The 14,749-nt window shown below is 39.9% G+C and overlaps 1 protein-coding gene across 3 annotated transcripts; it reads left to right on the forward strand.

The window, feature by feature from the left end:
• Nucleotides 1–5,975: 5,975 nt before the first annotated feature.
• Nucleotides 5,976–13,364, forward strand: LOC117591391 (sodium-dependent nutrient amino acid transporter 1). 3 transcript variants are annotated; one of them, XM_034284638.1, is made up of 7 exons: nt 5,976–6,111; nt 9,041–9,130; nt 9,200–9,515; nt 11,476–11,743; nt 11,874–12,615; nt 12,669–12,945; nt 13,014–13,364. In XM_034284638.1, exons 2-7 carry the CDS (start codon nt 9,047–9,049, stop codon nt 13,256–13,258), a joined length of 1,932 nt encoding a protein of 643 aa, XP_034140529.1. In that variant the 5' UTR covers nt 5,976–6,111; nt 9,041–9,046; the 3' UTR covers nt 13,259–13,364. The 3 variants fall into 3 exon arrangements, with proteins under 3 accessions (XP_034140529.1, XP_034140530.1, XP_034140528.1); XM_034284639.1 differs by lacking the exons at nt 5,976–6,111; nt 11,476–11,743 and adding an exon at nt 10,121–10,367 and having other exon boundaries at nt 8,992–9,130; XM_034284637.1 differs by lacking the exon at nt 5,976–6,111 and having other exon boundaries at nt 8,993–9,130.
• Nucleotides 13,365–14,749: the final 1,385 nt, after the last annotated feature.

Below are 14,749 nucleotides of genomic sequence, written 5' to 3' on the forward strand. Positions count from 1 at the left end.
CATGGTGCATGGGGCATGGAACATGACCGTCATTCATTGTCCGTTCGTGCGGAGCGACGCAGCCGGAAGCAGCGGCAGATGTTGAACGTGACCATGACAATGATTCCATTCCCAGCCAACCCCAGCCCCAAACCAGGCGAGAAAGAGGGTCCTGTTCCCGGACTGAAAGGACTTTCTACTACTCCATCCGAACACTAATGCCGTGCTAGTTGTTATAGCTGTTGCCCGAATCAAAGAGCCATGCAATGCAAGTTGTTATAGTTAGCTGACTTTTGTGGTGCGTGCACTTGCCAAGTTATTCCCACCACTGCCCCATTCCCTGCCACACTGCAAGCATACCTCTCGGTCACGACGTTCTCAAATAACATTTTCTCCCTGGCACAACTTTTCAATGAAAAATTTAAGATCTGTTCAACATTTTTAGTGTCATCTCTCTCTATATCTCTCTGTATTGAAAAGCCCTCACGAAAAATCAAACTTGAAAGGATTCACGACTCGGCAGCAGACATACAAAGCAGCAGGTTCTCTCCCCTTTCGCATTTTTTTTCTTCTTCTCTGGCTAATTGTTTTTGCCAGACTGCGTGTGAAAATTGGAAAATGTCTCTGACGGCACTCGGCTGAAGGGTGGAAATCGGAGCTGGAGCTGGGGTTCGTCGCTTCGTTGCTTCGTTCGGCTAGACGTAAGGAAGGAGCTCCTGCCCTTCAAAGGAGTCGCTCGCGCCTAATTAGCGTCGAGCCGTCACAAATTGTTTTTTAATTAAATAATGACAAAACATAAAAATAATTCCTCATTTTCTCATTTATCGTTCACAAAGAAAGGGCTCATCGAACTCAATTGGCAGGCAGAACACTCAAGGATAGGGCAATGGGAATGCCAAATGTTGTATAAGTGATTGGATTCAGTATGTGAAAGAAATGAAAAATAGGGTTCAGTTTCAAAAATCTCTACAGGGTTATGTTGCCTGTAAGTTCTTTAAATTTTAATCATTTTAATGCCTCAAATAATCGTTTAATTTTTATTTGAACGTTTGAAATTCTCTCTTTTTATTATGATGAAATATCTTCCTAATGATTTCATCACATGTCCCAATGCTCTGACCATAATACAAAGAAACAGCAACCACTGCAACCCTTTCGGACGAGCATTGACGAGGGACGACCCTCGACCGCACTCTCTCCCGCCATCCCCTTTGGCAAATTAAAATTGCGAACCAATAAACTGCATCACCAAAACGGACAACTGACTTGCCGAGACCTGATTCCGTTCGAGTACAAGTACGTGTACGAGCGATGGCGTTGGCAAGTTTTATGGCAGCTGCAGTGCAATATGCAGGCAGGAGGCGGTGCAAACGAAATGTGTAACCGTCTCCCGCTGTCGCGTGGGTCATTAGAGACACGCCGCCGCCCTGCCTTGCAACGACTGCGAGCCACTCATAAAATAAAAGCAGTCGAGGCAGCAACAGAACGAGTAGGGGAAGTGAGGGATGGGGGAAATGCGAAATGCAAACCACAATTGAGCAAAATGTACCAAACCAACCAAAGAATTTCGCGATTCGCCTGAATTTTTACCAGAAAATGGCACGAATATTATTTGCAAAAATTGTGTGTGTAAGTAGAATAAAGACATTTACGAGATTAAATAGGAAAACATATTGGATTAAAAAGGAAAAGCTTTTTCTAAAGTAGTCACTGTAGTAGAGTCATTTGCTTTATTTCAGAATGGCTTGGCTTTGCTGTTTCACCAACATTATCTGCTGTAACATACAAAACTAAAAAATCTAGGTAAGTTTCATTTCTTCAATCAATGTCCCACACTTCAATGCTTGCTTTTCTGATTTTTCTTGTCTTCGCTTATGAGCGGATATTATAAATCAATTACAATGTTAAGCTTATAACTTGTAACAGTGGGAGCATAAAGAAGTCTGGATGCAAAATTTGGTGGCTTTATGGTATCTGAGACCCAGGCGCTTATATGGACGGACAGACGGACGGACGGACAGGCGGACAGACGGACGGACGAAAAGACTGACAAACAGACATGGCTCAATCGACACGGCTATTCATGCTGATCAAAAATATATATTTCTGGGGTCGGAAACGTTTCCTTCTGTGGGTTACATACATCCGTTATTACCCACAAATATAATATACCCTATTTACTCTTCGAGTTCCGGGTATAAATATTAAAAGCCAAATGGTTAGAAATCTTTTTTCCAAGCAACGCAACCTATAAACGAGAGTGAGAGAGGCGTATCCTATTTTTTAATGGAATATACAAAAAAAGGGCGAAAATTACCATTTTGCTCACTTCTAAAGGTTTTCAATTTTCCACGCTGTTGCTTTTGGTTATACGATTGAAGAGAGTGCCACAGAGAGAGAGAGACACTAAAATAATTTAATCAAGAAGAAATCTGCAAAGAAATGCTATGACCAAAAATGGTGTGCCACAAATGCTAGCCCATATATAGAGAAAAAAACGTTTTCAATTAGCACTCATACTTGGCTGTAATTTATGAGACTTTTCTCCAAAATATAAATTTAGAGAAAACTTTGTTTTATGTGCATCGTGGCTTTCCGAGAGACAGCGAAAGCCCGCAAATAAACATTTAGGTTATGCTCACAGTTTTGTCCCATTGCCCCATGCTATGCCACAGTTTTAAACGACAATGAGGACGAAGAGGAATCAGTGTTCTAGTCCTAGTCCAAGCTTCTGGAAATCCTGTTTTATGCCTGTTGTATGCCACCACCAACTCTGTGCTCTGTGCTTTGGAAAAAGTTGGCGCAGTAATAAAGGAGATTACCTTACACATAACATGTGAGTGGAGGAGAACCCCCACCACCGTACAGAAGAGGACAGGACAGGGCAGTAGAGTAGACCTTCTGGAGACAACGATTTTCCTGGGGAGACACACACGAGTAAAATGATTACTGGTTTAGCCAAAAAAGCCAAACGGAGCCTTGTCGACATGGACACATCCTGTTCGCTGCAGCCTCAGGGCCACGCCTCCACCCCTCCAAGAAAAACAGGTAAGGCAGAGATTGCAGCTTTAGGGAGATGCAGTCAAATTTGCCGAGCCTTTGCGAAAACCCAACAACTTTCTGATTTTTCGAATGAACATTGGCCACGAAATGAAATGTATAGGGGAGATTAAGCGGGCCCAAAGTTCCTAAACATTACAATGGAACTCAAAATGAAAGTAACTTTAAAACTTTCACATTTAAATGTGTTTAAAGATTTTAGTAAAGTAGAAAAAAGTAGAAAGAGGGTTCAAGGAAATTTTGCTGGGCAAATTAAAGAAAATATGCATAAAGTAAAGTGGAAGGGATCCTCTACCCAAATATTCCTCCAATTCCCCTATATAAAAAACAATAAACCTAAGTCCAGCAGATTGTTCTCTTGCAGCTTCACTGTGTCTAAAGAATTCACTTGAACAGGTAAACCCAAAAACTTAAATTTTCACATCGAAAATGCTTCAACTCTTCTTGAACTTAAATTGCGAGATTCATTTGCTCATCTTGGGGAGTACGGCTGTGGGCAATGGCCAAGTTGTACTTACATTTTTCATTACGAACACGAACTGCCTAAGACACTAAGCCACACACTCACACTGGACTGTGTGGCACACTTGGGCCAGAAGTAAAAGTAGCAGGAGACCAAAATACTAGGACTGGTAGAAGGCTGAGGATGTGGACCACCAGTAGCAGCTATGGAAAACAAATTGTTATGATACAAGTTTTTATCAAGTTTTTGTCTGTCGTGTCGACATCCTTGGTCTTAGTTTTCGTCTTGGCCGTCGCTTTCGTCTGTCTCCTGCAGTTGTTTTTTACTATAGCAGATAACAGGAAACTGTGGCTAGGATCTGGCAGAGCCAAGGGTATTTTTTCGCTCTGGACCTCTGGAAAATGCATAAAACAATGCCTTCATGTGAAGGGATGGTTGGAGGGGGTTTGAAGGTTTTTGTGTCTCGTAAAAGTGTAGCTACTTGCAAAAATACTGCTAACTGGTAACACTTTAAGCCAAAAATCATTAAGTCTGCAGAAGAATTGTGTTTCGGCTCCGGTCTCTAGATGAGTGTGTTTCAGGAAAAGAAGTAAGGAGGAGTGGAGCGTCTTCCAACGTGTGTTGTTGGGGTTTTTGTGTGGCCAAGAAGTTGCCTTGTTTTATGCTGCAAAATTGATTGCATGGCCATTTTGATTTAGGACTGCAAGCTGCCTTGCTTTCTTCTTCTTTTACTTCTCTTCTTTTCTTCTTCTTTGTCTTTGTCATTATGACTGGACCTTGGGGACACTATCCTTGCTGGGAAGAACGCAGAGTCCCACCGAATTCCTTTCTCCCTAGGTCTCACAACTTTTTAATTGCAATTAAAAACTAAGCAAAAGTCTTGGTCAAGAAAATCTTTACTGTCCCTCTCTCTGGCTTTTTGGCTGTTGTGTCCTACTGCTGCCGGTTGGTCCGAAATTAAATGACTGCAGTACAGCGTAGACCGACAAAAACTTACAGATTGCACATTTTTAGTTTACCTCAGTGTAAAATATATTGCAAGCCACAGCAAAAGTTGACCACGTCAAGGGTTAACAGCTCAGGTGGAAGTTGTTTAGCACAAAAGGCAAAAAGGAGTACGCATAAAAGACAATAAAAACGAATGCAGCTGAAATTATATGAAAGAATGCCAGGAAGTCAGGTCTCGGCGCTTATAAAATTAACAAGCCGTTTTTGCGTTTGTATGTGAAGACGCACGCAAAACGGAACATTTCACTATTTTGGTATTGGTACGAATGACTGTAATACGCTTGTACGTGAGCGGCAGCGCAGTAGCAGCGCCTTGTCCTATACCCTTTAGATAGGGCCGTACCGAGCCCTGATATGAAGCAATGAATGGGCCCAGATCCTCCTTTTCAGTAGCAGTACTGCATATAATAATAATTTCATAATAATTTTTATTTATTGGACACCTTCCACTCAACCATAACATAGTCAGACTCTTTCTAGTTACTTTTTTCCGGCATGGTAATACTAATATATTTGAAACTTTACATATTTTAATTAAGCCCCTTGATTGTATAACTACGAAAGGCAATACAAAAATATTATTAATAATCTAGTTATTAGATTCATTCTCTCTCATTCCTCACATTTTTACTCCCACAAAAACCCCTTATCATGGACAGAAACAATGCATACAGAAGATCATTCACCAAAGACACACACCTGTTACACAAAAAAATCATTTACCCAAGTCACAAGCCCAACACGTTCTCTTAGCCCAGACACATAGCTCTCAAACTAGGTCAAACAAAGCTTTCACCATGTACATACATATGTACATATGTATATTTATGCCATCGCTCTAAAGAGCCTAGCCGGCGGGCTTGAAGCGGGCGACACTGTTGGTGGATCGATTTGTTGACGCTGCGTAAAGTGAAGTCAAGTTCACAATAAAACTATCAAAACCTTTTCCTGTCCCATTCAGTCGGCTGCTAGCACTCGGCTTGTGTGTTGGTTTCTTCTTGGCAGCAGCAGAGATCGAGTGACTCAGCAATACGCGGGGCTAAAATAATACGCGCCAACCGATTTTTTGGCTAACGCAACAATAATAACGGGTTTCCGTGGAAGTTACTACCAAAAATAAATGCCAAAAATCAACAGTGATTTTTTCCTCAAAAAAATTGTATTTCGTTTGCCTTGTGCTGGAATGGGCAACAATTTCAACAAACAATCAAATTAAAATAAAATAAAAAAATTGCTACATTTTTGTTTAACATTTAAAATAGAAAGAAATAGCCTTGGGGCTGTGCCTAGTATCCGACAAGAGGTTCATTTTAACAACAGAAAATTCCAGCAGTGCCGGTTCAAAGCGGTTACAGGTTACCCAGGTAACACCAGTTACTTTACCTTTTAACAGCAACTTTAAGTACCAGCACAGCTGCAACAGGCAACAACAACAAGTAGACAACAGCCAAGCAAACAATAAAAGCAACAACAACTGTAAATCGGCAAACAATTAATTGTCGCCCAAGTAAATGGAACCGAACACTGAAGTGAACGTGTAAGAAGCAGCAACAATAAACCCACTGAAAGAAAAACAGCCAAAGCTCCAGACGGATCAATAGGTAAATCACCAATAAATTCGTTCAAGGAAGTACTACGGATCATGCAAATTATACAGTGAGAAACTAAACTATAAGCTGATCATAAATCTGAATAGATAAATAACATCAGAAAGTGGACAAATGTTTATGTATCGAATTTATAGAGGTTGCGTTGCGTTTTTAATATCTCTAAAAGTAACGAAATATAGTCAAGAAATGGCTTTTAATTCTTGGGATCCTGCTTATAAATTAATCCTCACTCTTAATACTGGAAGATGGCCTGCATCTCAAAATCATCTCTCATCTCTCATTTACACATTGCCATTAATAACATATTTTGGTATAGAAGAGTTGCATTTTAATGGATGGGTAATGGATGATGAATGAATGCATATATAGGTTGTGGTATCCACTTACTTCTACCATTATAAATTTATATTACTTTAGTTAAATTTAGGCATAGGACTGAATAAATTGATAAAATAAATCATCAAAGAACGAACCCCAAATTTTAAATAGATTTCAATCGATACAAAAGTCTATCAAAATTGATTACCTTTCAATAGAAAATGTATGTACGTCTGAATTAATGTTGCAAGTTTACAAGTTTTTTTAGTCTACTTACAAGTACCCTTAAAATATTCTAAATAACAAAAAAAAAAAACACCTTTTCAACTTCTCTTAACAATTTACCATTAAATACTTTTTGTTTAGTCAAACATCATTCATACATATAATACTCAAATTTTAGAGCATCCCAACTTTCGCGTTTTACAAAATCCGAGACAAATTAACTTTTTTTGGTCAATCCCCCCTCTACTACCATGCTTTTTCAAACGATGACGTACACGCAATGTAGACAAAAAAACTCATAAATATATACATATGCTTATGTTTGTGAATACATTTTTGTACATATACATTTTATTGTTTCGTCTAACGCTTCGATCGTTACTGTCTACTTGTTTTGGCAGCCAGCACCGAAACGAAAGCTGGTCATATTAACAAATTGAGAAGGGACGTGTGAGACGCTTCTTACGCGTCACCACTTTTATACCCTGTACTCAGTAACCATATCTGAACCGGATTGTTATACCCGGTATTCAAAGAGTAAGTAGGGTATATTGTAATTGTGGGGAAAGAAGCACTAAGGAAGGAAAAACTAAAAATAGCAGCTGGACGGTGTGGATATCCACTCCAAATAAATTTCTTCATTCAGTCTATAATAATGATCCAATCTGATCCCAGTTAAATGATCTGAAAGATATGGTCTTTCCGTACGGAATGGCTTTTTAGTTATCTTTTATCTTCAAAACTGCGGATGCAGCAGATTCTCGCCTTTTGTGTGGGCGGAAGTGAGCGGGGCGAAATTTTGAAATACACTTGTAATAGCCATCTGGATGCAACATTTGGAGGCTCTAGCTTGTATAGTCTCTGAGAACCCGGCGGTCATAAGGACGGACAGACGGACGGGCGGTCGGACGGACAGACAGACGGACGGATGGACAGGCAGTCATGGCTGTATCGACTCGGCTATTGATGCTGATGAAGATATATATATGTACACTTTGTGGGGTCGGAAACGCTTCCTTCTGTGCGTTACATTTTTTCTTAACAAATACAATATACCCTAATTAGTTCACGAGTACCGGGTATAAAAACACGTTTTTGAATGCTAATGCTATTGTGGAGTTAGTCTCCGACGGTAGATTCGATTTCAGTGTTTTTTGACTCTGAGCGAAGGTACATTTTGCATGGATGGCTACCATTTATTGGAATATATCTACAAGTGTAAGAGCTAAAAACAGATTAAATACAGCCTTAAATACATGCATGAAGCGTTCAAGTAATTAGTGTACGAAGTGTACAGAGAGTCAGATATTTAAACACTTTAAAAAAATACAGGGACCAAAAGACCAACTTAAAAAATAGACCAAAGATCGAAACATATAGGTAAATGGTAATTATAAATTAAAATAAAGCCAAGACCACGAAAATTGTATCGTGTCTTCTTTATTCTTCTCGACCCTTCTTTTCTCACACTAAAAAACAAAACCGATCGTACATTAATAACCAGTTAAAACTGCTATTAACTCACCTAAACCGCTGCTTGACATTCATGACGTCACTTGAAACATTCCCTTAAGTCTCCATCGTCTCTCGACGATAAATCTAATTTAAAGAAGAACAGATTTTGTCTCTCAACTGACTCATCAACCTCAAGTTGTGGCGGGAAAGAACAATTTAAGAACAGTTTTAACGAGCAATGAGGAAACCAGTTTCATTCTGAAAATAAATAAAATAAAATAATGAAAATAATTTAAGCGGATTCAGTTCTCAATTTGTCGGTGATTTTTAGACCTGGTACTCGAAGAGTAAAAAATTGTATATAGGGTAGTTGTGCAAAAAAGTGAATGTATGTAACGCACAGAAGGAATCGTTTCCGACTCCACAAAGTTTATTTGTATGTCTATATCTGTCTATATCACTAAGGTACAGACGTCTTACTGAGTACCGGGTATACAAGTTGTGACGCGTAATAAGCGTCTCACACGTCCCTTCTCGTTTTAAATTAGGATCGTAACCATTCTGTTATCTACACATTTTCGGACATCAATCTGCCAACAGAATTCATATGCAAGATACAACAAGATCTTCAATATATATTTTGAGTTAAAAACTTATTGCGTTATCTAAGCCAGACAGACAATAAATTATCTAAAGGGCCAGACAGAACTTCAGTACTGTGTATGTCCTTATCTCAATATAAACTTATCTCCAGCTCGTGACAGTGACATCATTTCTTATCTTCAAGATCATTTTGGGCTTATCTGATTGTCATTTATACAGCTTCTTTTATCAAGTCGCAACTGAGTGCAAAAAATAGAAATTCCCCATTCAGTTTACGTGAAAACTCGCAGCTAATAGAACTGTCGACTGTATTTTGCAGGAAAATATGGAAACTGTGAATCAGAATCATCAAAACCCGGGCTTTATTGGCGACGATGGACGTAGCACAGCGAGCACTGTGGTGATATCGGTAAGCGGTTTGGTCTACAATACCCCTGCAAACTAATCTATCATCCAACTAATAATCGGTCTTCCATAGTCCAACGGTTCGATGCCAGGCACGGGTCTCGATAATGCCGACCAGGAGTCAGGCACAGCCATATTGCCAGAGGAACGCGCCACCTGGGGCAAGGGAATGGAGTTCCTAATGTCCTGCATCGCCATGTCCGTGGGCCTCGGCAATGTCTGGCGATTCCCCTTCACCGCACTGGACAATGGCGGTGGCGCCTTCCTCATACCGTATCTCATTGTGCTGTTTCTGATTGGCAAACCGATTTACTATCTGGAAATGGTAATTGGTCAGTTTTCCAGTCGCGGTTCGGTAAAGGTTTTCGATTTGTGTCCAGCGATGAAAGGTAAGCCGTTTATGAATGCTAATTTTTTGGTTCAGTTCGATGTTGTCATGCTCTTGCGGGGAGGATTTTGGCGAAATGAGGGATAACTGTCAATCGATAAATATCGATCTAAGGCGATTTTATTGAAAATTGTAAATATTTTATGTACAAAGAAATGGGACATCTATAAAATACAGTTTACAAAGTGGAGTGATTTATAATATATTTGGGAAATTTCCCGCTCAATTCTTTACTCGATAATTATCCAATTTGATGGATTCTTTGTTAATTGAAATATACAAAATTGGGCCTACCTGTATTTTATATAGGTAGATAGATGTATACTTTGCTTAACAAATGTTCAGCGATAACTTTTCATCGTTAACTTAAGATTTAATATAATTTATAGAATTTTCCGAAGGGAAAAAGTCATTAAATTTGTTCTATAGCTAATGTTTTAGCTATTTTATTTACAACAAATTCGGAATAAACAGCTTAAACACCAAAAGAAAACGAGACTACCCCTCAAGTAAGAGCATTGCACCTAAGGAACTGAAGCTAAACTGCGTAAACCATCATTTGTGCCCATCAACCCATCCTCGAAACCGCATCTCGTACTCGTATAGGTGTTGGAATTGGTCAGGTTGTGTCCATATCCATGGTGACCACCTACTATGTCGCCATAATGGGCATAACCCTACGTTATTTGTACGAATCTTTTCGTTCGCCATTGCCCTGGTCCGAGTGCCGATCGGAATGGGAGGCCAATTGTGTCGCTTCCAGTCTGGGCAACACCTCCAAATTGTCCAATAACCGAATGGATATGGATATGCCTCAACAGCAGCCGGTAGCATCCGCCGAGCTGTACTTTCTGTAAGTGGTTTGTATTGTCGTTTGCTGTTGTTGGGATTCCGATTCGGGTTTTGGTTTGGTGTGATTATTGTTGGTGGTATGCCTGCTGTTTTGTGTGTGTTTTTGGGCGGGTTTTCTGCTGCTCTGTGGGTGGGTGCACTGTGGGGTAATCTCATCGCGCGACACTCTGTACTCTGATGAAATCCCAGCAGCACCCATATTCAACGCAAGTTTACGGAAGAAGTCGCTCGCTTTATTGGCATGCGGCTGGGACTAATTGAATGAATACCATCCACGTCAATATGACGTCTAAATTGCCATTAATTGAGGGAGGATACTGACGGATAGTGCAATCGGTCGATGCGATTGCAACAGCCACAAACTAAAACATCATAAGAGGTTTCAGTGACAGTTGCTCCAATTGGCAAACATCATCATCATCGTCACTCGTGGATGTGCTTAGAGATTTAATTACTCAATCACTGTACAGAGTATAGTCTTGACCTTAACCTTGTTTCGTGATGGAAGAGTGGTGACTTTTCGTTAAGTAAGTGCAAAAAAGTATTTCATTATTTGCCCCTATCTTAATGGTGAGAGCTTTGTTGAGTGAGAAGATCTTCGGGAGATAATTTGAAGATGCTTACATTGTTTATTACTGAGTCTATACAACTAAAGTAAATATAGTCAAATCAGAAAAAACTGTCATTTTTCTTTGATATTTCAGATTTTTTCACCTTAAGGAGATAATTTACCTATCCTTCTGGATATTAGTTCACAAAAGGATCAGAGCTTAAAGATAATAACATCTTAAATCCATAAAGCCCTCTCAAGTAACTTCTCTCAGACCAGAAAATAGCAGTCCCATATTTTAGAGCCGTTATGCTTCTACAATGCACGAAATGTTAATGATAAAAACCTAGATTAGTACCTAAGAATAATAAGAATTTGTTGAACTAAAAACTTGTATTCTATAAATAGTTACCTTAACTACTACCTTCCTTTTTTCTCTCACTTTCACTACCATTGTCTCTAATCATAATTTAAAACATCCTAAAAGCACTCTCCTGATCTGTCTCATTTGATTTGTATGTTTAAAAGCTGTATACTTTCTGTATCTGTTATCCGTAAGGTGTTGGAATCGGTCAGGCACTCCAGGTGTTTATGCTCAGCACATACTATGCCGCATTGGTGGCTATAATTGGTCGATACTTTTATGAATCATTCCGCAATCCATTGCCTTGGGCCACATGCCACGAGGAGTGGGGTAACAACTGCATTAATTCCGCCCCCGATGCACGTACATTGCTTCCAAAAGACACACAAGATGATCAACAAAATGTTACAACTAATGATCCCGCTAATCAGCGGGTTCGGACCAGTTCAGAATGGTATTTTGTGTAAGTGGGGGATAGTGCATACGTTGTATGGTGATGGTTCCTATCCAAATTGATTAAATTATTGGTATTGGTCTGCTATCTAAGCGATGATGTAAGCCATAATTTCGGACACTTCTCATTCCATCTTTAGCAAGGAGGTGCTGCACGAGAAGCCAGACATAATCGATGGCATTGGTCTGCCCAACTGGGAATTGGTTATTGGTTTATTTGTCGCCTGGCTGTGCGTCTTCCTCATCATTCGACGAGGCGTCAAGAGCTCCGGCAAGGCCTCCTATTTCCTGGCCATCTTCCCGTACGTCATCATGTGTGTTCTCCTCATTCGTGCCGTCACGCTGCCAGGCGCCGCTGATGGCATTCTGTACTTCATCAAGCCGCAATGGGGAAAAATCTTGGATCCGAAAGTGTGGTATGCCGCCGTCACGCAATGTTTTTACTCACTCTCCGTTTGCTTTGGAAACATAATCATGTACTCGTCCTTCAACAAATTTGGCCACAATGTTCATCGAGATGCGGCGATTGTCACGGGTCTGGATACGGTCACATCCCTGCTCGCGGGCTTCACCATCTTCGGTATACTCGGCCACTTGGCCCACGAGATCGGCACCAATGACATCGGCACTGTGGTGAAGGGCGGAGCTGGCCTCGCCTTTATCTCGTATCCGGATGCCATTGCCAAGTTCAAACAGCTTCCGCAGATCTTCTCGGTGCTGTTCTTCCTGATGCTGTTTGTACTGGGCATTGGCTCGAATATCGCTATGACTTCATGCTCGGTAACGGCCATAAGAGATCGGTTTCCACACTTCAAGCAATGGCAGTGTTCGCTGTTTATAGCAATCATTAGCTTTGCCATTGGATTGATGTACATAACGCCGGTAAGATATTGCTAAAAAATGCATGGCTTAATTATTTGTTTCGTATTTATTAGGGCGGACAATATATGTTGACGTTGGTGGACTTTTTTGGTGCCTCAATGATTGCTTTGGTTCTGGGCATTGCAGAGCTCTACACGATTGGCTGGATCTATGGCACTGATCGCCTGTGCAAAGACATTGAGTTCATGTTAGGTCGCAAAGTTGGTCTCTACTGGCGACTCTGCTGGAGCATCATCACGCCATTGATTATGACTGTGATTTTGGTTTACTTCTATGCCACCTATGAACCCTTGGCCTACAATGACAAAAACTATCCAAGCTGGGCTTACAGTAAGTGTTTTCTACGAATCATCCTTCACTTGAGAGATCTCCACTCTACGATCTTCTTTTCTTCTCAGGCATTGGTTGGACCATCACTGCGTTTGGTATTTTCCAGCTACCCGCTTGGATGATTATGGCCATTGTCCGGGATCCGGGAAAAACTTTTTCTGAGAAAATCTCTGGTGCTTTCAAGCCATACAAAGACTGGGGTCCGCTCGATCCCCTGCTGAGGGAGCAGTATCACAAAAAGATTGAAAACGAATTGACACCGAAACGGGGTCAAGGCGTTTGGGCCGCCATTAAGCAGAACATTTATGGTTAGCTGGTGATTAACATTCGGAGAGCATATTTTTAAAGATTTGAAAAAGCTATATTAAACGATATTGTAGAGCTCCTAAGTCTGCCAATAAAGTCAATAAGTATGTAAATGAATAGGAATTTTCTTTTGCGTCAAAAATAGCTCAAAAGAGAATACTTAGGAGTGGATCCAAACTTAGAGTTAATGAGCCGAAAAGTAAGCTAAAAGTATTGCGATTATGTACATATACCTTAAAGCTTTTAAAAAGCTTTTCTTTAGTTTGTGTTAAGACCTTAAGCAAAAAGTCTAGACATTTGTGAGTTGAGTTGAAAATTCGAACTGATTTGTATTCTTAAAGTCCGAGCAATTTATGATATTGCAAGCAGTTATGAGGTACAATTTAGTATTCTTTTTTTATCGTTGGAAGGATATATAGTTGCTGCGGGTGGTAATTTGATTGCATGCATACCTATGTTAGTCGTATTTTGGACGATCTTGGATAAGTGGTTTCTCCATGAGTTTTGCAGTAGTACATGTAAATGGGTTCACAGATCTTTTTCAGCTTTTCTACGGAAAGTCATAAATTATCTATTTTATATACTAAATTTCTATATCGATTTTTATTTATATAAGTGAAAGTGTATAGAATCAAGATCTTTAAGTACAATACTAAGTTCATGCTTGAACAATTTGTACAATCAACGGAGGAATGAACGATCATAAAGTGGGAATTAGGTCTTGCGCACACTACAACTAAAAGCATAGATAAAGGTTAGCTGATTAACATAACATTATTTACAGAGATACATTTTCCGTTTATCGTTAATCTATATCTAACGAGGCCGTGCAAGAAACAGTCACACAAAGATTTATAACAAAAACTTACAAAATTTTTAATGCCAATTGGGTCCAAATCGGGCTAAAAGTGACCTAGGTTAGAAACCTAAATGCCAGAAACTTCGTACACCGAGAGAAAAATGTTTAATATTTTCACTTAGACTTCAATATTTGTAGCGTTAATTTTGGCCCAAAGAGTGGACATATTAAAATGTAAGTGTTTTTACTTACAGTTCGATATTACATAATATGAAAATAGTTGTTATACCCGGCACTCGAAGAGTAAATAGGGTATATTGTATTTGTGGGGAATAACGGTTGTATGTAACGCACAGAAGGAAACGTTTCCGACCCCATAAATTATATATATTCTTGATCAGCATCAATAGCCGTGTCTATTTCTGTCTGTCTGTACGTACGCCTGTCCGTCCGTCCGTCCATCCGTCCATCCGTCTTGTTTGTCGTCCAGTTATCAGTGACTATAAGAGCTAGATCATCCAAATTTTGGCTCAAGACTGCTGTAGTATGCATACATAGGCAATACCCACTGTACCAAGAGTACTTAAGGGACAACACACTGTAACACTTTGTTGCAGTGTTTATGTAATCATAAATATCTTGAGTGCGACGGTAATACGATCGCACAAATATGCCTCGCGGACAAGAGTGCAACGTCGG

This window comes from Drosophila guanche, unplaced genomic scaffold (genome assembly GCF_900245975.1).
Source record: "Drosophila guanche unplaced genomic scaffold, DGUA_6, whole genome shotgun sequence".
In the NCBI taxonomy this organism is placed as follows: Eukaryota; Metazoa; Arthropoda; class Insecta; order Diptera; family Drosophilidae; genus Drosophila; species Drosophila guanche.

What these genes read in the sequence shown, in the direction of transcription:
- LOC117591391 (XM_034284638.1), top strand. Translation starts at nt 9,047, where the DNA reads ATGGAAACTGTGAATCAGAATCATCAAAACCCGGGCTTTATTGGCGAC. An exon ending in CGAGCACTGTGGTGATATCG is followed by an intron (nt 9,131 to 9,199) that starts GTAAGCGGTTTG and finishes GGTCTTCCATAG; the next exon opens with TCCAACGGTTCGATGCCAGG. An exon ending in CTATCCAAGCTGGGCTTACA is followed by an intron (nt 12,946 to 13,013) that starts GTAAGTGTTTTC and finishes TTTTCTTCTCAG; the next exon opens with GCATTGGTTGGACCATCACT.